This window comes from Gordionus sp. m RMFG-2023, chromosome 5, assembly GCF_954871325.1.
Source record: "Gordionus sp. m RMFG-2023 chromosome 5, tfGorSpeb1-WG-v2, whole genome shotgun sequence".
Classification (NCBI taxonomy): Eukaryota; Metazoa; Nematomorpha; class Gordioida; order Chordodea; family Parachordodidae; genus Gordionus; species Gordionus sp. m RMFG-2023.
Genome location: NC_088779.1, coordinates 631,296 through 658,546, shown reverse-complemented (window position 1 = coordinate 658,546; position 27,251 = coordinate 631,296). Strand labels below are relative to the sequence as shown.

Genomic DNA, 27,251 nt, shown 5'->3' with positions numbered 1-27,251 from the left:
GCTGATACAGATACTTTTGGGCCGCTACTAACAGGTAACATGAAGTGTCGGCCGATACTATTAATTCTTGACCGATATCAGTGGTTCTATATTACTTAAAAATTGATAATTAACCTTTTTTTATAACATCGATTTTTTTTATTTTTTGCGTAAAATGAATTTTATAAATTAATTAATAAAATGATAAATAAAATTTAAAAAAAAGAAAAGATTAACATTATTGATAAAATTATTATCTCAATTCCTTTTCTTTCAAGCGTTACTATTCTTGGTGCATGCCTGCTCAATAGTTTCAGCCGCTATAACCCCTACAAAAAAAAAGTTTTATAATTTAGGAAATTGCTACATTAAGCACACATTCAAATTTAAATTGGGAATTTATTTGATCTAATAAAATTTCAAAAAAAATTATAAAAATATAATGAAAATTAATATTTATTTATATTATTTCTAATTGTAATAATACAAAAAAAAATAAATAATAAATTCCATATTTTCTAGATTCTCAAACTAATGTTGAAAACGGCTAACTCCAACTTGGAAGAAAGATTAGCTAAATTTCAAAAATATAGTTGTAACAACCTCATAGTATTAATAATCAGCATTTTTTTTATAAGGTATATTCTTTACTATACATATAAGTTAATACTTTTTTTAAACTTTAAATAATTTTTTTTTGAGTCCGTTATATTTTAAATTTAAAAATTTGATTTTTACCGGAAATATATCACATCATATGTTTTGAATACTATCCTCTATGAATTTTAGATAATTTTGTCGTGAACTTCTGAATTTTATATAATTTTTCTTAGTTTTTTCCATAGATTTTTTCATATAAATTATAAATTGACTCAAAATTTAATCGTAAGATTGTCTTCGATTCATATGATAAGGAATGCAATTCTGGTAATGACACGTTGCCAGAAAAAACAGATAGACGTTAAGCATAAGTATACTTTTAAACGTGTCTAATCTAGGCATCTTTGAGATCAAGATTTTGGCCCAACGTAGACAATTGCCTAATTTTATCAAGAATTTTTTGACTTTAAAAATAAAAACATTTTACCGTCTGTTATATTATATTAGTTTTAGCAAAAAAAAAGTAAGATTATGTTTAACTTAGATAATTCTTGTAATTTTTATCAAAATCATGAGTTAATAATTTATTAGCGGTCAACGTGTTTTTTTCCCGGCAATCTGTTATTTTTTTTCAACTTTAAATCATTTTTTGAGCGCGTTTTTTTTTTAAATTTAAAAATCTGATTTTAACCGGAAATGTAAGCCGCCATGTTTCGAATTCCTACCCTACGAATTTCACACAATTTTTTTCCATGAACAACTTTTAAACTTGATATAATTTTTTTATTAAATTTTTTCTTATATTTCTTATATAAAATTAAAAAGTTATCCGTGAAATTATCTATAATTCATAAGATTTATACATAAACTTTATACAAAATTAAAACATTATTATGTAAATAACAAAAAAATAAATAAAAATAAGATGTTATCTTTGTTGTTGTTGTTTGTTTATTTGTTAAAATATATCTTATTTTCACGGTGTTTGGTAATGTCCTTTTTTCGGATTGAATGGTTGGTTCCTTTAGGAATATTAAATCTTTTTGGCACATTCTTTTTTGATGATGAATAATGGAATATAGAAATTTAAATAAATCTAAATTATTTTTTTTTTTTTTAAAAAAAAATTATCAATTGAAAATAATTTTCAAAAACAGACGATAAAATTTTATAATAAAAAATGAATGAATGCGACAAAGATTATAATAAATGACCACTATATACAGATCTCACGCGAGTGGGCAAAATTATAAAAAACATATGCCCACTTTTTCAAAGTAAATTATTAACCATATTAACTCGTTGTGTAGTCGTTTTCTATATATAAAAAAGATGATAAAATTTTATAATATGAATGAATGTAATAAATTACATCAAAAGCCCCAAAATAGACAGGTTTGACAGTATAATCATAACATTCATAACACGAAATAAAAAATGATGTTATAGTACATCACATGGTTTATTATATATAAAATCATAATTGGATTGATGAATCAACATTCAACATATGAAGAGAAGAGAAGAGAAGAGAAGAGAAGAGAAGAGAAGAGAAGAGAAGAGAAGAGAAGAGAAGAGCTTTTCTTCAAGCTTTTTATAGTATTCTACATTATCCTTATTTTCAAATAAGGTCACTTATTCATCATCTACATTCTATCATCAAGATGGTTCTCTCCATTAATTATCATCATCATATCAAAGTAATTTATTTCTTATTATCATCGTATCGCTTGAGCCTAATGTCCGCACTCACCAAATGACCCAGAACGGTTTTTTGGGATCTTTTAAAATTTATTTTTCATTCAAATGGGTCATCATTATCATATTATTATTGTCCATGGAAGATTATGCTCGCTACAGCTATAACCTCCATTGTCGATAGAGATATCTTTGTATCCTGCAAATGATTCCAGATCATTTTTCTTTTTGGAACACTTGATCTATCTGATCCCTTCAATCTTTTTAGTGTGCCATACATGCAAATAAGTATTCTACTTTATATTTTAATATTTGTAATTATTATATTATCTGTTTTATATATTGTTTTGGCTACTACAAAATCAAATATTTTTTTTTAAAATATACAACTAACTTTTACCGAAAGATATATATATACACACACATAAATTGTGTGATATCCATCATTATTTCATTACATAAATAAGTATCTTTAATTCTTGTCTAACACCGATCCTTAAAAATCCCTACATATTATTGTCAGAAATCTTATTTTATTTCATTTACAACCATTTTGCATTCCTGTGAAATTTATTATATCCATTTGAATAAAACTCTAATTTTTTTATTATTATCATACCAAATTTAAAATTTTTATAATTTTCCAAATTCAAAACATTTGACTACTCCAATTTACCCTTATTAGTTCATCCATTTTATATTATATATATACCATTGATATTGTTGTTCTTCAAATATAGGAATTTAAACATTTAGAATAGAATTCTAAAACTGCGCCATTTTTAATATAGTCATCGTAATATTAAAATTATCATTATATTTCAGCTGCTCCAGAGGTGTGGGCCTAGCCATCTGCTTTGGATGCTAAATCACCCTCTATTGGATACAGTAGAGCACTCTAATCCTCAGCCAAATGATAATACTTTAATTTTATTCTACGACAATTTTTTTTTTCGTAGATTTTATACTTTTATTGGTTGGAATATCATTTTGTGAATAATTTACATAATCAGATTCGCGAAATAAATGAATAGTCTCTCTAATTAGTTTAATATTATTTTGTGAATATTTGCATAATCCGAATTTAGTCGAACCTAGAGGAGACGATAGCTTTTGTCGTAAAATATTTAATTTATGATACGAAAAGAAAATGACAAAGTGGTAAAATGTATAAAATAAACTCGAATTTGAATAAATATGACAAAAAAAACAAACAAAACCTCTTTTTAAAACTAGAAAAGTGAATTATTTATTTTGTTACTTTCTATCTTCTATTGATGCTTATTTAAGAATTTATTGGCATTGTAACCAGAAAGTTAGGAATCGAGATGAAGAGAATTGATCCTCATTTCTAAGATCAAAAGGAATTATTCGAAATATTTATTATTTATGCATAGCTTAAAAAATAAATGAATATGGATTTGTATAATAACCCTTGGCTAAATCTTCTCCCCAGAGCAATATTTTGATTATTTTTTGTAACACATCTTGATTAGATAAAATATAGTTGTATTTTTTTTTAAATATCAAAATCGTTTTGGCAAACTTTGGCGATACTAATCATATAAATTTTTTATTGATTTATGATTTATTTTGCAAAATAAATCAAGTGATATAGTCCATATATGAAAATGTTCCTATCCTATTGTATGAGAATGCGAAAATACAAAAAATTTCAAAAAAGAAGAGACAAAAATTTGCGAATATTTCTTTATATAAGGAGATATAATATTGATAACAATGACATGTAATATACCTAGACTGACGATTCATTCATTAAAAGTGTGCATCAATGCAAATCAGCTGGAGACGCCATCTTGGTTACCGTAATTATTATTAAAATTTTGAACGAGAACCTAAACTATTCGTATATAAATCTGGATCATAAAATTAGGATAACATATATTTGTTGTTTTAATTTCAAAAAATTGGGAAATATACATAATTATTATAAAGGTTACCAAAATGGCGGTACCAGCTGATTTGCTTTTAACGACGCTTAAAAATGCATTTTAATGAATGAATGGTAAGTCTTTCTTTCTTTTTTTCTTTCTTTCTTTCTTTCTTTCTTTCTTTCTTTCTTTCTTTCTTTCTTTCTTTCTTTCTTTCTTTCTTTCTTTCTTTCTTTCTTTCTTTCTTTCTTTCTTTCTTTCTTTCTTTCTTTCTTTCTTTCTTTCTTTCTTTCTTTCTTTCTTTCTTTCTTTCTTTCTTTCTTTCTTTCTTTCTTTCTTTCTTTCTTTCTTTCTTTCTTTCCTTCCTTTCTTTGTTTCTTTCCTTCCTTTCTTTGTATATTATATATCATTGATTGATAACGATATTTTTTAATTCTTGAAAAATTATTACTCATATATTTCTATTGAGTCTTTTTGTTATAAAACTATAGCTATAAGATTAGGGGAGAGATTTCTTAAATATTTCCGGAAATATTCATTTTTGGCTCTTCTTAGTCTCTATCTGTAGGGATTAGCTCTGGGTTCGATTAGACCAGAATAGACCATGTTGGTAGGTAATCAAACACCGATTATATAGATTGTGATTAAGTCTGTAGGCAGAATAGTGATGATTTTATTGTAAATAATATCCAATTTTCAGTAATAAAAAAAAACAATATAAATGTTTAGAAATTTGCGAACTCTATTACAACACTAATCAATACTTTATTTTCGAGGGTTTCTAAAAAATTATTTTTTATTTCAATACCCACTCGCATTTCATGATTATACTGCTCAAAATCATAAACGCGAATTCTCGTTGTTCCCATTTGGGATAAGGGAGGTAAAAGACAAAGGAAGCCCCCAAATTTTATTAATAATGGGAGGTGTGGGGTGGGGGGGGGGGGAGGATTTATTGTCAAGTCGGAGCAGATATGTTGTTATTTTTATTTAATCATTTATAAATTATCATTAAAAATAAAATCATCTCATAAATACTAGTTAATGTATCCGGCTTAAGATTAATGTAACACTATCAATCATTAATCGTTAATATAACCATTATATCATTATATAGATATAATGTATATCTGTTTCTATCCATTGCATTACATTACATTACATATCTGAGACTTAGTTTAATACCAATTTTTATTTTAAGGATTATGTTGCCATGGATTATATATTTATATGAACAAAAATTTATTAGAGAAATTACAGGGATGTGAAAAAAAACAACCAAAAAAACAGTAAAATAAAGATTTTTCCTTTTTTTCAAGCCTAAAAAACGAGAAAAAAAAACTCTAACAAGATTTGAAATATCGGAAGAATTCTTCATTGCAGATTTGTAAAGTGTTGCCTGATTCAATTAGGAACTTTTACTTCATTTTAGTTAGAAAAGTATCCAAGAGGGAGATAAAGAGATTTATTCCACCATATTCTACGATTGACCCTATATAAATATTGAAACGATATGGGCTTGCCTTACCTCTAGTCGAGGTAGATATATATAATAATATATAGCCTCTGCATTTGACTTCAGCAATGACATAATTTATGAAATCCGTCATCTACAATTCGCCCAAATTTCCTTAAGTTCCTATATAATGCTTTTCAGCTATTCTTTATAGTCTCACTCATAAATCCATGTAATTTTTTTTGAAATATTTTACTTTTAGTTTTGGTAGCGAAAAAGTTTTCAAAGAGAAATTTTAAAATGGTAAATGTAATATATAACTCCAAGGAAAATTATTTGAAATACATATTAATTCCATAGAATAATTAGTATAATGTATTAATTTCTGCTGCCATTATGATACTATAGATGTAGATTGGAATATAAACACAATAAGATGTAGTAATTCAATAATATTTTTGAAAAATATTTTACCCAGAATTCTGTAATTTCTAGCTTTGGGGAAAAATATTTTAGCTAAAATTCTGGAATTTCTAGCTTTGGAAGGGTGATGGGGGGGGGGGGGGGTTAGTGAGATTATAAAAACCCCAGAGTTTCAAATTTTCTTTATAAATCAGAGCGATTTTAATATTTTTTTGCGAAAATATCTTTCAATTACATAGCTAACTAAATTTTTTAACGTAATGCCTCACAAAAACTCATGTTAATAACTCAACATTCCCTCTCACAAGAAGTTTTAAAGCCAAAAAAAAGAAATAATTAAATAGTTTTATTAAATGTTCGATATAGTTGTTAATCCGCTAAGGCCCATCCCTTGAGAATTTTTTCTTCCATCAAGATTATATAAAGAAATTCGGTTATAACTAAACTAGGTCGGTTATAACTAAACTAGGTCAGTTATAACTAAACTAGGTCGGTTATAACTAAACTAGGTCGGTTATAACTAAAGTCGGTTATAACTAAACTAGGTCGGTTATAACTAAACTAGGTCGGTTATAACTAAACTAGGTCGGTTATAACTAAACTAGTTTTTTATAAATAATTTATAAACAGTAATATTTTGAATAGTTATATGTTTTTTCTTCCAAATGAAATTTATACGTTTGTTAAGGATTATTTATCAATTTGAATAATTGGATAAGGGTTGGAAGCCATCCTATTTTTTTTTTACTGGAATGGTCAAGAAAAGATTTATTGGCTGAAGGAGGCCACTACATTCAGTAGATATATTTATTATTATTTTTTATTATTATTATTATAAATAAAAGTAAAATTAATTCACAAATAATATTATAATACATTATATTATACATAATCATTATATAAAATAAAAATTCATAATATTAATAATACCAAAAAAATTTATTATTGATTTTAAGGATATATATATATATATATATAAATTATAAGATTTATTTTTTATATATTTTTAAGCCATCTTCTTAAAACTTATATTTAAAAATATAAATAATAATAATAATATAAGAAAAAAATTTCAATTTTGTTCAAGTAAATGTATAACAAGAAAAATGATTATAAAAGATTTTTTTTTCTCTTATACTAATAAATAATGTATCATTTATACAGTTACTTTTACCACTTTGGGAATTGTACATACTATATAAATATTAATAAATATATATAAATTTAATGGCAATTTTTTTGCTATACTTATACTTACTATATTTTTTATGTAATTTCTTTTTAATGATTGTAGTATTAAAGGTTTGTTTTTTTTAAAATAAAATATAAGAAAATGAATAATATATTTTTTGGTTAAATTGAAAAAAAAAAATTTATTTTTGGATATTTTATAATATTTTAAAAAAAAAAATTAAAACATTTTTTATGGTTATTATTTGCAATATTTACTTTTTAAATATTTTTTTGAATAATTTATAATTAAATTTGATATAATATTTATATAAAAATAAAATATATAGTGTTATATTATATAGCTGAATTTATTTTGCAGAATATCGTTTTTAATTATATCTAACAGTTCACAAAAATTAATTTTATATTTTAAAAAAATTATATAAAAATTGTTTATCCATCTTATCTTAATAATTAATACTTGATTTTATTATAATACATGGAAACTGGTAAGTTTTATGTTAAACAACTAAGATAGTAATGTAATATTATATTTTAACTTTTAATTTTATCAATATATTATGCATTATATTTGGGCGATTCAAAACAGTAAGTTGTATTAAAAAAATATTTAATTAATGTTCTGTCTTCCTTGTGCATAGGTTTTAAACTTTAAATTAGCATTTTTTTTAGTCGAATTATTTCTTATACACGTGGGAGTAGGACTAGCATTCAGGGCCCATATCCAGTGGGGAAATTCTTCTCAAAGGTTCCTTTCTTCCATAAAAAATGCTATCTGGGGTGTAAATTTTATTTTCTGAGGTGAAGTTGGGGATATTTTGCCTTCACTCTAAACACACACAGAACCATATATGTTTTCTCATTGTTTAAATTTTTTTTTTTTTAACCCATTGTGCAGAATCTTCACATGATTAAATCTTAAGATGCGTATAATCTAGTTCGAGTAACTTAACTATCTATGTTGCACTTTTCTAAAGATCCCGCTCTGTTAAATATAACATAATTCTAATCATTCATATTATTTTTTTTAATAAGAAATTTAACATTGACAAGATTACGAACAAAAAATATAGGAAGGCTTTTAATTTGCCTTTATCCCATAGGAGATATGCATCCATTTTTTAAAAATTTCTGGCATCTAGTGTCTTCAAAGGTGTAAGTCCTCAAAGGGGCTGTAAACCTTTTTTTTTCGTGGATCCATTGGTAAAGCACATGGGCAATATTAAAACTGCTTCTTCAATTCCAATTTTAAAATAGTTTAATTTTAAAAAATACCCGTGTTTTCGAACTGTTCTAACCCCCTTATTCTGACTTTATATTACCAGGATTTTTCGGGGATTTAATTTAAATTCGAGAAATGAAAGCAGTTACTAAACGTTACTCACACATGTATCTGAGTTACAAGTATATACATATTAATTCAATCAATATAAAAAAAATGATCGGGGTTCCATGGGTGCCATGTGCTGCATCGAGAGTTTTTAGCCAAAAACCTTAGACTAGGTTTTGGAAGATCAACTTTAGATAACGGACTTTTTTAACTATCTACTTTAAAGGAAGGTAGAATTTCTTCGTCAAAAGAACGCCTTTAGATTAAACTTACTTTAGCCCGTTAAAACCCATCTGAAAGCATTATAGTCCCACTCATCTAAACTGACAGAAATTGCTATTACAACATCTGGTTTATATTTGCATTTTTTATTCAGTCATATTTGAAGGGTGGAAAAAGCATCTATAACATGTTTTATAACCTCTTATTTACCCATATCTCTAACACCTTTAAATTAACCCTAACCCATATTTCTTTTAACCATTCATCTTACTCCCTTGGCTTCAGATAATTATTTGATCCTAAATATCATTTCATCTAAATTTAAAAAATTAAAATCTCTTTCAGCTGAACATTCTTTGAGTTAATTTAATAAGAAAAGATTTCTCTTTAAACGGGGGACAATTTTACGATAGGTATTTATTGTGATTATCCCAACTCTGGAGGAAGGTAATGAGTAGTTTTGTTAAATGGCACGATTTTAAAAACGGCTAACTCAAGATTTTAGCCAGAAAAATATCCCCAAAGCTCTGAAGATTTCCCTAATAGATGGTCCAGACCTTTAGGTCTTCTACGAGCAAAATCTTCAGGTTTGCGCCGTTTTCCTTTTGGATAAAATATTGATTTAGCCGTTTATCAACACTAGGTATGACCTATAACCATTTAACTAAAAATATACGTACTTTTATATTCACCAAATTGTATAATTTTTAATTTTATTTTTAAGAAAAAGACATCGAGATACTTAACAGCTCCGTGCCAAGTGTCAGACCGGAAAATATGGAGAAGTTATGCCAAATGACAAAATTTAGCAGGGTCGAAATAAAACTACTCTACAAATCCTTCAAACAAGTTTTACTATTTCCTTTCGAATTTATTTTTAGTAAAAAAAAATGGCGGGAAAGTTATCCAAGAAATTGAAATGATTTTTTTGCCAAAATCTTACTAGATGGTCTCCTTAGTTTAAATCGTAGGTTATACAAATGGTAGCACAATTTTGAATTAATGTTTTTTTTTTACAAATCTTTTCCCCCAATAGGGAGATGCCACGTATTGAAATCAGCGACATTTAATAATACCCAGACTGACGATGCATTCATTAAAAAGTGCACGTCAATCAAAAACAGCTGAGGACGCCATTTTCGTGACCCGTTTCATTAAAAATTTAAAAACGAGAGGGCCAATTTATTCCTCTGTCTCTTGACGCAAACTTTATTAAAAGAATTTGCCTGATTATCGAGATAATAACGATATGGGTTACCAAAATGGCGGCTCCAGCTGATTTGCTTTCGACGAACGCTTTTGAATGCATTATTACGAATGTATCGTCAGTCTAGGTATTATATGTCATATGATCGAAACACATTCATATCATTAGAAAATAATATATATGAGGTTGATATGTACAATATATTACACCCCCCCCCCCCCACATCTTTATTTTAATTTCCCATCTCTTATTAATGTATTTTGTATGAATTGTAATATCTGTTTTATTTCTCTATTAATCTAATCACCTCGCTTAATGATATTTATTCGATAATTTTCTTGTAAAGAAAAATTTTTTCAGGATTTTACGATATAAATTACATAGAGAGTTTGATAATTAACAGTGCTGCTAGTCAAATAAAGTGCTATAACAGATTTTGATAATTATTTAATCTCCAGATCATATGTTTTTTAATAATTGAAAAAAAAAAATACAATTTATCAACAAAAAAAAAATTTATTTTCTATAACCAACAATTAATTTTCCAAATTTTTCCACCCGATGATTAACAGGAAACGGGTTTAAAACACTTAACACAACAACCTCTATCCTGTCGAAGAGATACTCCCAAATCGCCACTAGTATACGCAGCACTGATAACTCGCATTAGCTTACACCGCCTGGAACAATACACCTTAAATATATGACATATAATAGCTTTACGATTTAAAATTTAATATAATAACTAGATTTTCTAGACAGGGTCTACACGACAGGATTTTTACTGGATGCAAAATCCTCCCTTCTAAAACCTAGATTTACCCACCCTACCCCCTCTCCCATAAAAAATTTCCGCCACCTTCGCACTCCAATATTCCCACATTACGATGGTACTCCCCTTCATAAATTTTTTAAAGAATTTAAAATATTAAAATGCTCTACTTAAATATCGCGAATCTTAGAAGAGTCACTTATTTTTAGAAAACTTGAATTCAATTAATAACCCCCCTCATTCGCAATGGACGCATTATTATAAGTGTATTGTTTGACATGAATGTGAGTTGACTGATAGAATGCCTACTAGTGATCTGCATCGGGCCTAATTTCTCAAGCCCGACCCGGCCCGGCCCGAACTCGAATTCATTTTTCGAATTTAATTAAATATGGAAATCGATATTTTTTTAAAAAAAAATTATAATTTAATACTCAAAATTAAAAATAGAATATAAATATTTTTATAAAAAAAAATTCAAACATAAAAAAATTGACAAATTTAAGATATATTTAGGCCTACATGCCTAACCCCCTGATAGCGTAAAATTATCCAGAAATAGTTTCTGTTTGGAAAATAATGTCTTATGATCGTGTGTAATATATGAATTTAGTTCGATGTTTATAAATATCATCGTATTAAAAACGTTCATTAATAAAACTTTCATTATATCTAAAAAATTTAATAAGTAACCCCCCCCCCCCCCAATAAATTTATTATACTCCCCTCTCTAAATTTAAAAATGGATGCAAACTTTTCCTACCACCCACCTTACCCCTTTTCCCTCGTTCATGTAGACCGTTTTTTTATAGATAATTTTATTGTAGAGGAACTTTTCGTTCTCTAAAAATTAAAGTTTCAAAAAATACAAAAAAATTTAATTTTAATTTTTTTTTTGAAAATATTTTTAAAATTCTTGTATGGCTATTCTGAGTAAGTGACGATGATTTTTTTCCTAAATAGAATTCAGAATTGAAAAGTCTAATTAGAACCGCTGCCCCTTTGTCGCCTGAAGTATTACAGTGTTTTTTAAACGTTTTTTTTCAGGAAAAAAAACATTTTTTTTAAAAAAAACAAGTGTTTCCTTTGTATTTTAAATAGAAGATCACACCTAAGGATTTTAGCAAAAATAATATCGAAACTGAAGAATTTGCCTCACAGTCGGTGGAAAAGATTTTGGACCTCTATTAGACCAAATCTCTCGAGAGGCTAAAACAATCATATTTCGGCTGAATTACATTATCACTAATGCGAATCATTGTTTCCTTCTTGGAAATAGAACATTATAATACTCAGCCGACTACTTATTAATTTAGGTATGATGAATCAAAAATTTGTTCATAAAAAAAGTTCCATTATTTTAATTAATTTTTTTTTAAAAATCTCTAAAACACTTTTTTGCTCTCTTATCCTGGAAATATCTTCCCAGCATATTTTGCGATTTACTAAATCTTCCCATATGTTTTAAGTGATTTTCTTCCTAGTCCTTCTCGCTCTTCCTAGTCCATTCATGGGAAGCTCTTCGCAAGGCCTCCAATCTAAATTATTGCTCCTACTTCTCATTTTATAAAATTACGTCCAAAAAAAGAAAGAAATCCCAAAAAACCTCTTTCTATTGAATTTCCCTGTTCTCACATTTGTTACGTTTTATCTGATAAACAATAATAGGACGCTCTATATTATAGTGCGCTTGCGCACAAATTGAGCGTTTTCAAAAACGCAAATTAAAAACAACGACAACGTAAAAACGCAGCTATGTTTAAAATTGAACCGTTAATTTCTATTTATTTTTTTTTTAAAAAAAAATATGGTTAGGGTTAGGGTCTTAAATTTAAATCAAAAAAAAAAACGCTTCTAAAAAAAATGCATTGTTAGCGTTTTTAAAAAAAAACGCTGCGTTTTAAACGTTCAATTTGTGGGCACTATTTAGAACAATTTTTTAAAAAATTTTTAAATTTATAAAACAATCATCATTATTTATAAGAAAAAAATTCCTCGTTATATTATAAATATTTCGAAAAATAATATGCATAATTATTTTTTTTTCTTTAAAGGCTGGGAATTCGATTCCATAAAAGAGGAATTTGGAGGTGAAGTCTCCTCCCCCCTCCGGCCTCCATTTTTTACATATGTCGAGTATCATAAGGGATGGGTGGACTTCCATTATCATTCTCCTAGGGTTGAGCGCAAGCCCATCTTTCTTACTTCCCCGATATGATATGAACATTCTCCAGGCTGATAAAAACAAGCAGACTGCTTAGAATTGCTTTTAGAATAAAAAAAGCTTACCCGCTTTACCTGGAAAATCGCCTTTGTGATGGGGTGCCAGATAGGATATTTCCTATAAAAACAAAATCTAACACAATTTAAAGATGATTTCCATCAATCCCCCATTCAGTGTTGTCTACCCGCTCGATTCGGACTTTTATAAACGGCTAACTCATTATTCTAGCCAGAAGACTGAAGATTTAGATTTATAAATTTATTAGCGAAGCCTCGATGCTCAGGGCATTATTTTTCAGGCTAAAAGATCAGCTCAAAACGAGCAGTTTAACGACACTACCCCTATTAGTATCTTAAACTGGTGGTGTGTGGGAGGGGTGGAGTGGTGGTCTATTAGCCCCCCCCCCAATCTAATTATGCTACCTTGAGGAGTTCAGGAGTTCAGAGTGATCATCAGAATTTGTTTTAACTACTATAATTAAAAAAAAATTCTAAACCTTTATTTTTAAAATTTTTTCTATTTTAGTATTGTCCTTATGGCATAATAGACTCGGACGTCTTCAAAGAAATTTTCGCTTCCTTCTTTCCTCATGGCAGTAAATTAATTATATATTGTTGTTTATAAAAATAGTAACTCCTTTTAGGGGGCCTGGGAACGGAACTTGGCAAACGATACTTCCGATCCTATTCATGAAAATGATTTATTGATTGTTCCCTGAACAGTTCCCCAAACGTTCCGAAAAAAAATAATATATATAAGGCCGTTGTTTTTGGTTCGTTCCTATTTTTTGAAACTTTATTTCTGTTTATGCTCAGGCTAAACAGATTTCGAAATCGAACACCCTATTTTGGTTTAGTTTTAGGTGTGATGTGTGTGTGCATTATATAAATAATTATTAGTTACTTATATATATATAAATTTTTTGGGGGTTACAATTTATAAAACAGAAGTATCGTTACCATTTACTAGTGTTGTTACTTAGGTCCTAGACATACATTATCAAAATCTTGAGGCTTAGGCGCTAAAGCCGTTTTTAAGAATCGGCTTAAAACGAGCCGTTTTAGCAACACTACCTAAATAACCCCTTTCACCTAATTAAGCTGTTTACAGAGGGATCTATATAGATGGCTAAAGAGTTGCTTTGAAATGTGACCAATCAGGACGTGGCAAATGGCTAATAGTCATTTGCTTATCCTTTGTTTAACTTAAAAAAAATACCTTTTACCCATTTTTATTTTTTTTAGTATTATGCCATTTTAATGACTTATAAAAGACTTAATACTTTATTTTTTAAAATCAAATTTATGTGTCATAAAAATTATTATTAATGATGGACACATCTGTTTTCCAAGTTTAGTGCTGAATTGTAAAATGCGTTTTTTTTTCCACATAACAGATTTATAATAAACACAACCACCACTTTTATCAGAGAATTTATTACCTAATTCGTTTCTTATACGTGACACTACCGAATAAATTTATATTTTCCGTCCCGAAACATGAAAACGGAACTTAGCGCCCTATAATGCACGTCAAGCGTATACTACATAGGAGCGAAAAATTGGAAGACAACACTTCGGATATTTTAGTCCTCTATCCCACTATTTTTTTTAATCCCTTCCCACATGGAAGGCTAACTATAAAGAAGGACATCCTCTAGGAAAGCTATCATTAACCTCATGAAAATATATTTTGGGAGTGACACGTTATAAAGTGTCAGATGCATATATTAATATTTAAGTTAACTTTGATTTAAATTAATCTGATTCGTGTTTTAGTAAAAAAAAAAGAAAGATTAAGTTTATAAATTATCTTTTAAAATAACAATCTGAGGATGTCCACTAATTGGAAAATTTTCACCATCTAGAAAATATTTTTCAAAGTTGTCCGAGAAAATTTGACCGAAAAATACAGGGTAGAAAGCTGGTATCGTTTTGTCAATTATGCGCTTCATAACTCTAGTATATGAGTATTTTTCTTAAAAATAATAGCTACTAAATCGCTAATAAACTATTTATTAGACCTATTAGAAAAAAAATTTATTACCTAAATTCTGTTATCATTCATTGAATGGTCCTAAATTCTCTATTAATCAACCAATTACTTCATCTGCCTGTGTTTAGTATGTGTAGGATTCTTTCTGGCTGTGATCTTAATGTCGTCCAATTCACTCTCAATAAACGGGCTAAATTTAGTAAATTATAAACCTGCCAAAAGGTATATATTATACCTATTTTTCGGACCCCATCTAACCCCGGCTCAAAATGTTCACATGTTCAGCTCACCCCGGCATGTCTTCTATTAATTATTTGGCCCGCGCCAAACAAATTGACAAATTGGATTATTCTACATTCCGCAGACTCGTATCTTTGAAAAGATTAATCGGATTGGTTGGATAAAAACTTCATTTGGATCCAATCGGCAGGAAAGAAAATCAGATCCCCTCGATGCAGAGCTCTTATGAGCGCGACAGATGGCTTTCCTTACCATTTTTCGCGACGTCAACCAGTTATATCCTATATTTTTTTTAAAAAACATCGAAAATTATATATAACTAAATGTAATTTCGGGCAGCAAGTGTTTATTAATTAGCCGCGTCAATTTTTAAAAATTAATTCCAGAAATCTAGTCTGACAGGAGTTTAATCTGACATGAGTCTAGTCTAGCAGGAGTCTAGTCTGACAGGTGTCTAATCGGACCGCTGGACTTTTACGACAAAATCTCCCAATCCACGATGATCGAGATGCAACAGCACTATCCGACAGGAAGAGGAAGATACACTCTCTTTTAACATTTTTAACAAAATATTGTTTAAAGACAATAAATATAAGGATTTTTAATCTTTTTTCTTATCTTATCAATCAATGGTTTTATAAAAAAAATTATTTTATAGCAAAGTATATTCTTTCATCGAATCGATATTTTCTTGTATTTATAATAAAAAATAACTATATTATTAACTATATAAATTCAATTATACAAAAAAATAAATTTATTTTTTGTTATAAAAAATATTTTTTTATATATTTAACAAGAATAATATATCGAATTTTTTTTAAAAGTCACCAAAGTCATTAAAATATAACTTAAAAAATATTAATTCTTTTTCTCACATTAAGTTCCGTAATTTTAAAAATGATTAAATCTTTAAGAGTGTTAGAAAATATTTATTTTTACTTCCGCCCCTCTCCTCTCCTGCGGAAGCTTATACTTGGCGTTTAAAATGTTCAGAGCTTTATATAACGTTTTACCAGGTTATAGATAGTATACCTTTAGCTATCGTTTAAACCACCCCTAAAAGCTAAAAAGGGTTAGTAGTGTTTGGGTGGGGTGGGGTCTTTTAAAAACCATCATGTCAGCATATCTTGTATATATATATTTTTTTAAATGTAGTAATACAAATTTATATGAGCCAAATTATAATAAAGTCAAGATTATAGGTCCGCAGTAACCACGCATTCACGGTTAGCACTTTGTTACCGAATAACTTAAATATAGCATATTTCGTAGAATTCGGTAGCGAATAGCGCAGGCGGTGCGTTGACCCGCTTGACCCTTTGTTAAAAAAATATTTTGATAAGCCAGGCCATTTTTTAAAAAATATAAAAGTCATGTATAGTCCAATGACATATAATAATACCTAGAACTAACGATGCATTCATTAAAAAGTGTATACATCAAAAACAGCTTTGGGAAGCCATTTTGATTACCCAATTTTAAACGAGAGTGTCTGAACGCAAATTCGAAAGAAATTGCCTGATCATAGAGATAATTAAGGAAGCAAAAGTTATCAATTATTAAAAGTAGTTTTTTAAACATGAGAAAAAGTACTATAATGGGTTTACCAAAATGGCGGATCCAGCTGATTCGCGTTCAACGACGCTTTTAAAATGCGTTATTATGAACGCGTCGTCGGTCTACGTATTATTATACGTCATCGGTTCTAACCTCATAAAAAAAAATTATTTTTAGTTTTGCTTAACTGGTCACAGGGCGTTTACAATAAATTTCAACCCATTTCCGTATTTTATTATATTTTAAGATTCACAATTCTACGCCCAAAAAATATTCAGAAGTTTCGACTCTAACGACAAAGGATTCCTGGACTTCGAAGTAAGACACTTCTTTTTTTTATTCATTCGTTTTTGCGAATCGGTCTACCAGTTCCTTTAAGGATACTTTTTTTTTTGCCCCCGAGAAATCCGCAAAAAAAACTGTGTTACCCCAGATAAAAAAAAATAGGCGAGGCGGGTTGGGAAGGGAGGGTGGGGTAAAAAGACCCCCGCCTAGATTTGTTTAATTATGTGTAAATTTAAATAATATTATTACTTTAAAATATGTAATATTTAAAAATTAATGTAATTAAGAGAGCGAGAGGTTAATAATAGACCTCCAGGCCTGGCTTTAAAACCGAATATTTAAAATCGCCATTATTAGCTGTAAAAATAAAAAATAAATAAAAACTATTTTTCAAAAAAAAATCCGGGCCGGGCCTGAAAGCCGGGCCGGGTCGGGTTTAAAATTTTTTGTAAAAAGCCGGGCCGGGTCGGGTTTAAAATTTTTTGTAAAAATACGGGCCGGGCCTGAAAGCCGGGTTGGGTCGGGTTTAAATTTTTTGTAAAAATCCGGGCCGGGCCTGAAAGCCGGGTCGGGTTTAAAATTTTTTGTAAAAATCCGGGCCGGGTCGGGTCGGGTTTAAAATTTTTTGTAAAAATCCGGGCTGGGCCTGAAAGCCGGGTCGGGTTTAAAATTTTTTGTAAAAATCCGGGCCGGGCCATACAAATAGGACCTCTATAGGTCTCCGACTTTAATTAATATAATTTACATAAATCAATTCCTTGAATCGACGATACACTGATAAAGATGGCGACCTCGATTCAAACAAGAGACGCGTTACGCCTCTCTTTTAGTAAAAATTTGTTCGAGCGGTAGGGTATTTAACGCTGCGTTATTAAAACAAAATAAGCCAATAAATAAAATAGGTTTATAATTTATAATTATGGAGTGAAACGATGAAGATTTGAAAAACATATGTTGCGACATAATTATCTTAAAAAAAATTTATTATCGCTGTGAAGAATCAGCTGTGATTTCCATAGCGTTGAATACCGAACCGCTTGAGAAAAAAAAACGCGTTTACTAATAAATGAAGTAAACGGCAAAAAACAAAGATTCAATATAAGACTATATCCCAAAAATGTGATTTACTTTTCGTAATAGTATATTAGGATAACTAGCGAATTTTATGTTACTACGGTTCCCGCTATGAATATATCATTTTATCTGATTAAGGCGTATCGCGCTAGTAATGTTAACTGTTCAGACTTAAAGGGATATGTACCATTTTCCAATGAAATCTAACTAACTAGACTGACGATTCACTCATCAAAATATGGTATCAGTTACGAATCAGCTGGTTATACGCCATTTTAATATTTCCCGCCCAAAATTTACAATGCGTATGTTGCGAAATCAAAATGGCGTGGTTAACCAACCCGATTTGGTTTACGAGGGATCTTTTAAAAGTGCCATCTTTCAAATAAATGAACTGTCAATCTAAGAAATTATTATTGACAATTTTAAATTTTTTAAAGTATCATTATATTAAATTTATTTTGCCTATCTTAAAAAAAAATACTCGTGTCATAAAGTCCGAAATGATTAAAGTTAGAAATGATATATTTTATTTACATCAAAAAAGAAGGCTGTCAATAAATGTAATAAACGTCAATAAAATTAAAACTATACTTAATAATACCGAAAAAAATAATATACTTTTATGATATACATAAAAATTAATTTTTTTTTAAAAAAAAATACTTATTTAACAATATTAATTTTTCCGGAAAAAATATTTGGGGAAAGGATCTGCTACACCGGGGTAAGAATGAGCTCTACTATGAGTCGTTTTTGAAGCTGCTTAATATTGATTATTTTTTAAACATAAAAAGGATATATATATATTGAAAGAATAAGAAAGAAAGAAAGAAAGAAAGAAAGAAAGAAAGAAAGAAAGAAAGAAAGAAAGAAAGAAAGAAAGAAAGAAAGAAGATAAAAAGGAAACAAACAAACAAAAAATCATTGTAACTATATTATTGATATATAAAGCCATAATGGACAAATTAACAAAATTTATTGACAATTTAAACAAATAAAATTTGCAATAGGATCAATTCGAAAAAGGAACATTTACTTAGGACAAAGACCCAAAACATTTTAGATGCATTTATGATAATTGAATTATATACAGTTTTTTTCACTTTTTCTTAAATATATTTTTCTTATAGATAGTTTGTTAAAAATTAACCATTAGAGTTGAGTACTATTAAAACTCAATGCTCACAATAGTCTAGAGCTCATAAGATCTCCAGTCTTCCCTACTAACCCTAAACCTGTGCCACTGTAACCTTTAATTCCAACTCCTAACCAGGTCGGCAAAATTGATTTCAGAAAGAATAAATTATCCAGAGCTGATATCTAAATCACTGCTCCTCAGTCAAAGTATCGAATCTCTGAGCCACACCTGCCACTCCAAAATTATATTTTTAAAAAAAAAATACAGGAATTTATAATATTGCTGTCCAAAATTTCTCGAGGCACTTACCGGGACAAATTAGATTGGATTTTTGGAATGTACGATTCTAACAAAGATGGCGTGATATGCAAAGCCGAGATGATAGAAGTAGTCACTTCCATATATTTGCTATCGAATCAAACCGAAGTTCTACAGGAACGGTACCACGTGATATTGGATCACGTTGAAAGGGTTTTCAAGGTTTTATATATATATCTATATACCTTTAAGTTTGTATAGTAAAAGTGAAACTGGGGAAAGATGCAAGCTGGTCGAATTTTTATTTCACCTTCAATCCAATTTAATAATTATGTCAGGCAATATATCTTGATAGGCTACCAAGATTTAGCTGAAATTGAATTTTTTTTTCTATCACGCTTCCATGCCTGGATTAGATAGAAAGAATATAGGGGTTGATATGGGTCAGTATAAATTAACCACGAAACAACATTGAATAAATTGAATATAAGTGTCAATCAATCATAAATTATTTTATCGAATTACGAAAGAAATCAATCTAAACAAACGAAAACAGATTCAATATGAGTCATTATTTCCCCGCCATTTTTAAAGAATCTCCTTAGTTAGAATATATATTTTAAAATGACAGAATATATCGTCAGTCTAGAATTGAAGTGCTCCACTTGACATTTTCAAAATTTTTAAGTTAAAATGTGGATATAATAACTTATTTATTCCCAATATATATATATAAATAAAAATTAGAATAAAAACAACAAAATTTTTCTTAAAGTAATAGCTCTGTCAAAATTGATCAATAACTTTTTCCTGTATTTGATTTTAAACTTTAATGTTGTGATTTCCTCATTTTAAACATTTACGCGAGTGGAAATACTCCAATAATGATATAAATGTTAAAAGTATTAGTAAAGAAAAGTTGATTTTGTTAAAAAGATTTTATTGGTTGAAGTAAGTAAGTTCCTATTATATCTCCATTTTTTTTTAAGAATTATTTATATTTATTTTCATATTTTTTCCGCCACGTCAATTATTTTATATAAAATATCGAATTAGTTCAATTAAATTACAACAGTTACAAACAGTATTTAAAATAAATTCTCAAATCTTAAACGTGATAAAAAATTGACAAAAATAATTTTATGATAAAATTATTTAAAAAATTGATATTTAATTTCATTTAAATTAAATCCTTATTATATAAAAAAAAAATTACCCAAAAACTTATATACAAAAATTTAATTATTTATTTAATTTTAAAATAAACAAAATTTGAAATTCATTATCATTAGAAGACTAAAATTTACGATATTTTTTTTAAAAGTTTTCAACTGTTTTAAATAAGCTAAAATGATAAAAAATTTGGTCTACACCCATAAAATTCTTTTTTTTAAAAAAAACCTCATGTCCTGCTCAGGTACGCTGGAATATAAAATATCCGATTGGTGGCGGCATGAAGGTCTCTGTATAATCCTAATTATAATTAGAAATACAATCAAACCCAGATTCATACCTAATTTTTAATTTATTTTTTCTCGTTAGAAAAGTTAGATTTTACATAAATATAATTTTTTTTTGTATTTTAAATTAGATATCACTTAAAGTATTTAATTTAGTAGAAAATACTTCCCCCCCCCCCCAAAAAAAAAAGTATCTTAATTATGGCTTTTTATATATAAAAATAAATAAATATAAAATTCAGAAGATGGATTCTAATAAAGATGGGCTCATTTCCAGAGAAGAATTCGAGAGTTCCTGTTTAAAGGTTTCTAAAGATTAATTTTTTTTAATCGATATTATTTGTGCATGATAATAGTGCGCACGAACACAAGTTGAACGTTTTTCAACGCCGCGTTTCAAAACGCAAAAAAAAACGTAGACGCTGCTATGTTTAAATTTGAAACGCTAATTTTTCTTTTTATTAATATGAAATGTCTTAAATTTAAAGCAAAAAAAAAATTGCTATCCAAATTTAAACGAATGTTATTTTTAAAAATGTATTATTTGCGTTTTTAAAAACGCTGCGTTTGAAACGCTAAATTTGTGCTCCACCACTATAAGGTAAAATTAACGAGCAATTTGATATTTAAGTGGTCGTTATTTGTTTTTTGAATACATAATCGATTTAAATGAAAGATGATAATATACAAATTTTTACAATTAGAAACCCACCCTAGCCAGATTTATGTTAACGTCATATTTTGTTTAATGATTAATTTTTTGCATTCGCTAGTTAATAGCGGCTCGCATTGATCTCATTCCTATCCAAATACTTTTATTTTAACTATCCGATTCCAGTCTGATCCCAAAAATTGGATCTGTGATCACACGCTGAAAACAAAATTTTTAAGGGAAATTTTAGATTAACCAAAACGTATAATACGATTTTTTTCGAGAAAGGCGGAATTATTTTAAACGCTTAGAAAAGCAAATTAAAAATTTTAAAAAAAATTGTTTTTTCTTTCGAAAAATAATATTTTTTAAAAATAGCGGGAACACAAAATAATTTATAGTTTTACCCATAGTAATTATTTGGTTCAAATCAGCCCCGGCCATTTAACCGATTTGGGCTGCTATCTGCCGAAATTCCTTCAATCCTATTTTTGCTAAGTTAGATTTGGTCTGATTCGAGCCACGACTCTATTATACTGGCAAAATTATTTTTTCTAGAAAAATCCTGACCACGTGATGGTAAGGATCTATGAAATTAAAGTTAGAATTCTTAACCTAACTTAAATCTAACACGTGTTTTAATTTTTTTTTATACAAAAAAATACTAAATAGAATTCCTACATGAATCAAAACATATCACAAATGGAGACACTGTAACCCGAACTTATTTTTTTTAGTTCTAAAGTTAACAGATGTTTTTGAAAAGCAGCTGAGCTGTGATCATTATTTAAATAATTTATATATATTTTTGTATATCGAATAAATTATTATAGGACCAAATAAAAATTATGAAATATCTGTCCAATCAAGTTGGCATATTTAAAATTACATTTCTTGGGGATGGAAAAGGAAAATTATCAAAAGAAAAATTATTCAAATCTAAAATTAACAAAAAAATAATAATTCATTTTTGGTTTAGAAAAGTATATAAAAAACGATATAGGTAAGGAACTTATAAATTTTCCTATTCTCGTTTTTTTGTTACATATAGAATCGATACGATTTTTAATATTACATGTTAGCGCCAATGTGTTTTATTCCGGCAAATGTATTATTTTTTCAAATTTAAATCATCTTTTTGAGCGAAAAATCTAATTTTTACTCGAAAATGTATTCCATGATGATGTTTTGAATACCTACTCTATGAATTTCTTCTTTCTTTCTTTCTTTCTTTCTTTCTTTCTTTCTTTCTTTCTTTCTTTCTTTCTTTCTTTCTTTCTTTACAGCAAAATTGTGTACAATTCATAAGAGATAGGTATTCCAAACAATAGAAATATATTTCCGGTAAAAATCTGATTTTAAAATTTTTTTTTTAAAAAAAGGGGCTCAAAAAAAATGATTTAAATTTTGTAAAAATAACACATCAATTTATTTATTTTGTTAATTTGACAAAATGATAATTTCTTTCTTTCTTTCTTTCTTTCTTTCTTTCTTTCTTTCTTTCTTTCTTTCTTTCTTTCTTTCTTTCTTTCTTTCTTTCTTTCTTTCTTTCTTTCTTTCTTTCTTTCTTTCTTATTCATACCATACCAGATAGGACAACCGCATATATAATAATATGCCGGTTGAGCTTGAGCCAAAGAACAATGATATATATTTTCAATTTTTTTATAATTTACATCTCTTTTTAATTTAATGCATTCATTTTAAGAGACATGAGAGGAGTTTAAAATTTTGGGCTCGGTCCAGATTTTAACAAGATTTTTATTCCGGTTATTATTTGATTATTTTACATCTTCCACAAGTACCAGATTTTTAAAACATAATTTGGCGGTATTTTTTTAAAAAATCGTTTAAGAAGGAAAATGAGAAATATGATTAGTTAAATGTTTCTTCGCTTCCCAACTGTAATTTGTTATAATTTAAATTCATTTTCTTATGTCCTAGCAACAGTTGTGTTAAAAAAAAAAATTAAGCCCCACCCGGGATATATTTTTAGATTTAATTAAATTAATAATCAGAATTCCAAATCTAACTACACTCTAAATACAAGTACATACAAATCAAATTACCCATAATATAAATATTTTTTTATAATATACATTTGTGTTTGTCTAAAGTTTTATATCTTTAAGAAAAGTAAGAATATACATTCAATGGTTACTTTATATATATATATATATAGATGTTTTCGTCAATCTGTTCTTTCCGGCAATGTATTCCATCATGTTTAGAATATCTATCTTATGAAATACAAACAATTTTGATGTTAACTTTTGAGCCATTCATAATTTATATAAAAAAAATTTATGGAAAATCTGATAAAAATTTTATTTTTATTAAAGTTCATCGCAAAATTGTCGAAATTTAGTAGCAAATCAACATTTTTGGATTAAGAAATCATATATAAATTATCATTCTTATTTTTTTTATATATATATTTTATTTCCACACATATTTAAATTTTATAATAGAAATTCTTATTTCAAAAAATGGATTAGAATTCAAAATTTAAAAACAAAAGGGAAAAAAATATTTTAAATTTATATAAAATTTGAAAAATTCATATTAAAGTTTTTAAAATACAAATTTAAAATATTTTAGAAGTTGAAGTTTAATTTTTTTATAAAAATCTACAAATGAACATTTGTTGGCCCAAAATTTCATGCAGTGATTTCATCATAAAAGATCTCCCCATTGAAATTAAGATTTGTAGGTAAAATTTGAACCAAAATCTTTGTTTGAGCATTCTTAAAAAGATTACTTGATTAATAGATTCAAAATTCAATGAATCAAAAGCGTCTTACAATTAGAGGCCTTCATGGGGCCGACCATCATTCTCTTTACATACATCTGGGGTTTAGAATTTATTTTGATTAATTGGCTTTGGCTTGGGTAGTGTTGTGAAACTGCCTAATTTTAGTCAACTATAAAATAGTGTTGTCAAGTTGTGATTCGACTTAGAAGCTTAATTCAATTTTTTAAGCTAAAAGCACCAATCCACAATAGAGATAGTCAAAGTTTATAAATTTTTCTTTAAATTTAGTGGCTTATACAAAACAGTTGCTAATTATTAAAAAAAAATATTGAATTTTTTTTTCGTCTAATAATAAATTCAACTTTATTTCAAAAATTATTGCCTAAATACATTTAAAAATAATGTTAATATTTTCATGAATTACTTATAAAATTTTAAGATATTCGCATAATATTAAATATGATTTGGCTGGGGGCCTAGGAAATTTTTATTTTAACTGAAGAACCTCTCCCTCGACAAACACTGCAGATAGAAATCCTTGAAAATCCCTGTTTCCCAACCTGGTACGATTTTTCCATCCTTAGCTTCTCTTCTCATTCTTTTCAGACCTGTGCCAGGGATCCATCAAAAGATCCTGCATTTCTATCTTCTTCCAATGAAGGATCGTTTTAGTGCCGAGTATTCCTATAACCTCCTAGGATTTTCCATTCTACCCTTATCCTTCATTCATTGTTGACCTTTTCCATGGATCCATCAAAAAGATCAAGAAGCACCATGGAAGATCCTAAGAACACAATTTCTAATTTACTTTTTTTAAGTGAGGGGCCGTTTTAGGGCCGAGTAAAAATTGCCTACGCGATTCAGTAAAGAACGCGTGGCGGGGTATTGGTAGTAGTTTTCAACTAGCAATAACCGCACCTCGGTAAAACATCATCGGTTACGGTATCGCCACTGCGCAAAGTTAATTTAATGGCGCTTACCGTGAAACTTATATAACCTTATTTTTGGGTTCCAGATACGGTGTCTTATAAAAGTTCGATTTCTAAAATGTCTTATAAATCGTTTATTAACGCCCGATAAAATGGTAGGATATTGTGGCTATGATGGGCTTTGATAAGAAATTGAGGGAGAAATTAAAGGTTATATAATTTTATCGAAACTATTTAACAAATGTACCCTGAAAATATTTAATGCCATCTATACTTTTAATTATGTTATAGATAAATATTTTGCTAATGTAGGCATTAAATATTCATGTTTTTATTTTTTTAAAAAAAAAATTTTTTAAATTGTTAACAACTTTTAATAAAAATATCTTTATAATAATGTAAATAAAATTTAATTTCCTGGATTTTTAGGAATTTTTATAAAGATAAATTAAATCTTTTAAATATTTTATTAAAAAATAACTCAAAAAATACGTATTATTTAATGTAAAGATGATTAAAGACATCAGATTAATACAATTATAACCATTTAGTAATTAATAAACAATTTTTAAGAGTTATGATTAATTTTATTTCATTAATTCATAAATTTAATATATATAATCTACAAAAAATTATGATTTTATCTTGTAAATTCTTAGAATAAAAATATTTTTGATATTTAGGACACAGTGTTAAGTAAATAAACTATTTAAAATTTTTATATCATTTTATTTATGATATTTTTCAAAAAAAACATGAATTGAATAATTATATTTATAAATGCATATTCAAGGAGTCTATTACTAATATGGCCTAAATTCCGATTAAATTTAAAAAATATGTATACACTCTTTCTTAATAGAACTGATAACTATACCAATTTTATCTTGGTTTTTCAATACCAATACAAATGGGATAGAAAATTAAAGATTACATTAATTTTTATAACCAATACTATCAATCAAATAGTAATGATGATAAATTCAGAGAATATTGATCAGCTAATTTTGCCTCTTTAAATGTTAATTTACCAATATCAACTTTTATGTTAACATCAATCTCGACTTAGTATAGTTATTTTTAACCATATTTGAACCTTGAGGATCTTAAAGTGAGGGTTTTGGAGCTGTAAAAAAAATGTAAAATAAAAATGAATCATGCGAAATTTGTAATTTTTTTTTATCGAATAAAGTATATTTCAATAAAATTATAATAATATATGTATCTGTTAGCGTCAATGTATTTCTTTTACTGCAATGTATTATTTTTTCAACTTTACCGTAAAACGAGTGTCATTATTAAATATACAATTAAAGTGGTTGGAAGGAGGGAGGGGGGAGGGGGGGGGGGGGGGGGGGTTGAAAACTAAATAAAATTTTATTTTAAATTAATACACATTGAAAATTAAATATGTACAAGCAAATAATTAAGAATAAATCATATGTTTAAATAATAAAAAGAAATTATATTTGTAAATATATAATTTGTGATGAAAAAATGGGAAAAAAATTTTGGATCTTACATGAGAATGTTCAAGTCGGATTTTTGATTAAATTTCAATCATTTTTTTGTAAAAAGACTTTTTTTAAATATTTGAAAATATTTTAGAATTTCTTAAAATGTTAATCTATTTTGTAAATATTTTGTATCCATTAATTTCGATAAAAAAATATGTTAATACTTTAGACTTTTATAATAAATTAGATAAAAATAAAAATAATTAATACATTATAATTTATAATTTATCAAAATATTCCAATCGTTACACGAATTTGATGATCAACGAACAACTGTTGTTTTGATACTTATATAGCCATATTTTTGAGTCCCGGATATGGTGTCTTATAAAGGTTTAATTTATAAAATGAGATCATTTAGCAATATCCAATAGATTACTAGGGATAT

At 27.6% G+C, this 27,251-nt stretch overlaps 1 protein-coding gene and 1 non-coding gene across 4 annotated transcripts in view; one reads left to right on the top strand and one right to left on the bottom strand.

Annotated features, from left to right (window-relative positions):
• Nucleotides 1-22,496, top strand: part of LOC135929884 (Kv channel-interacting protein 2-like) — a 32,920-nt gene extending 10,424 nt beyond the window's left edge. The window contains exons 1-7 of one of the 3 annotated variants that reach the window (XM_065466620.1): nt 7,581-7,730; nt 9,519-9,643; nt 13,523-13,592; nt 17,040-17,110; nt 19,560-19,772; nt 21,253-21,315; nt 22,335-22,495. In XM_065466620.1, coding sequence (XP_065322692.1) covers nt 7,721-7,730; nt 9,519-9,643; nt 13,523-13,592; nt 17,040-17,110; nt 19,560-19,772; nt 21,253-21,315; nt 22,335-22,379 — 597 coding nt within the window. In that variant the 5' untranslated portion in view covers nt 7,581-7,720 and the 3' untranslated portion in view covers nt 22,380-22,495. Of the gene's footprint in view, nt 1-7,580; nt 7,731-9,518; nt 9,644-13,522; nt 13,593-17,039; nt 17,111-19,559; nt 19,773-21,252; nt 21,316-22,334 lie in introns of those variants that run through there. The other 2 variants (XM_065466619.1, XM_065466618.1) reach the window with 2 other exon arrangements.
• Nucleotides 22,497-25,241: 2,745 nt separating this feature from the next.
• On the bottom strand, nt 25,242-25,380 carry LOC135930596 (U4 spliceosomal RNA). The gene has a single exon (XR_010572819.1). It is a non-coding gene; the product is annotated as a U4 spliceosomal RNA (small nuclear RNA).
• Nucleotides 25,381-27,251: the final 1,871 nt, after the last annotated feature.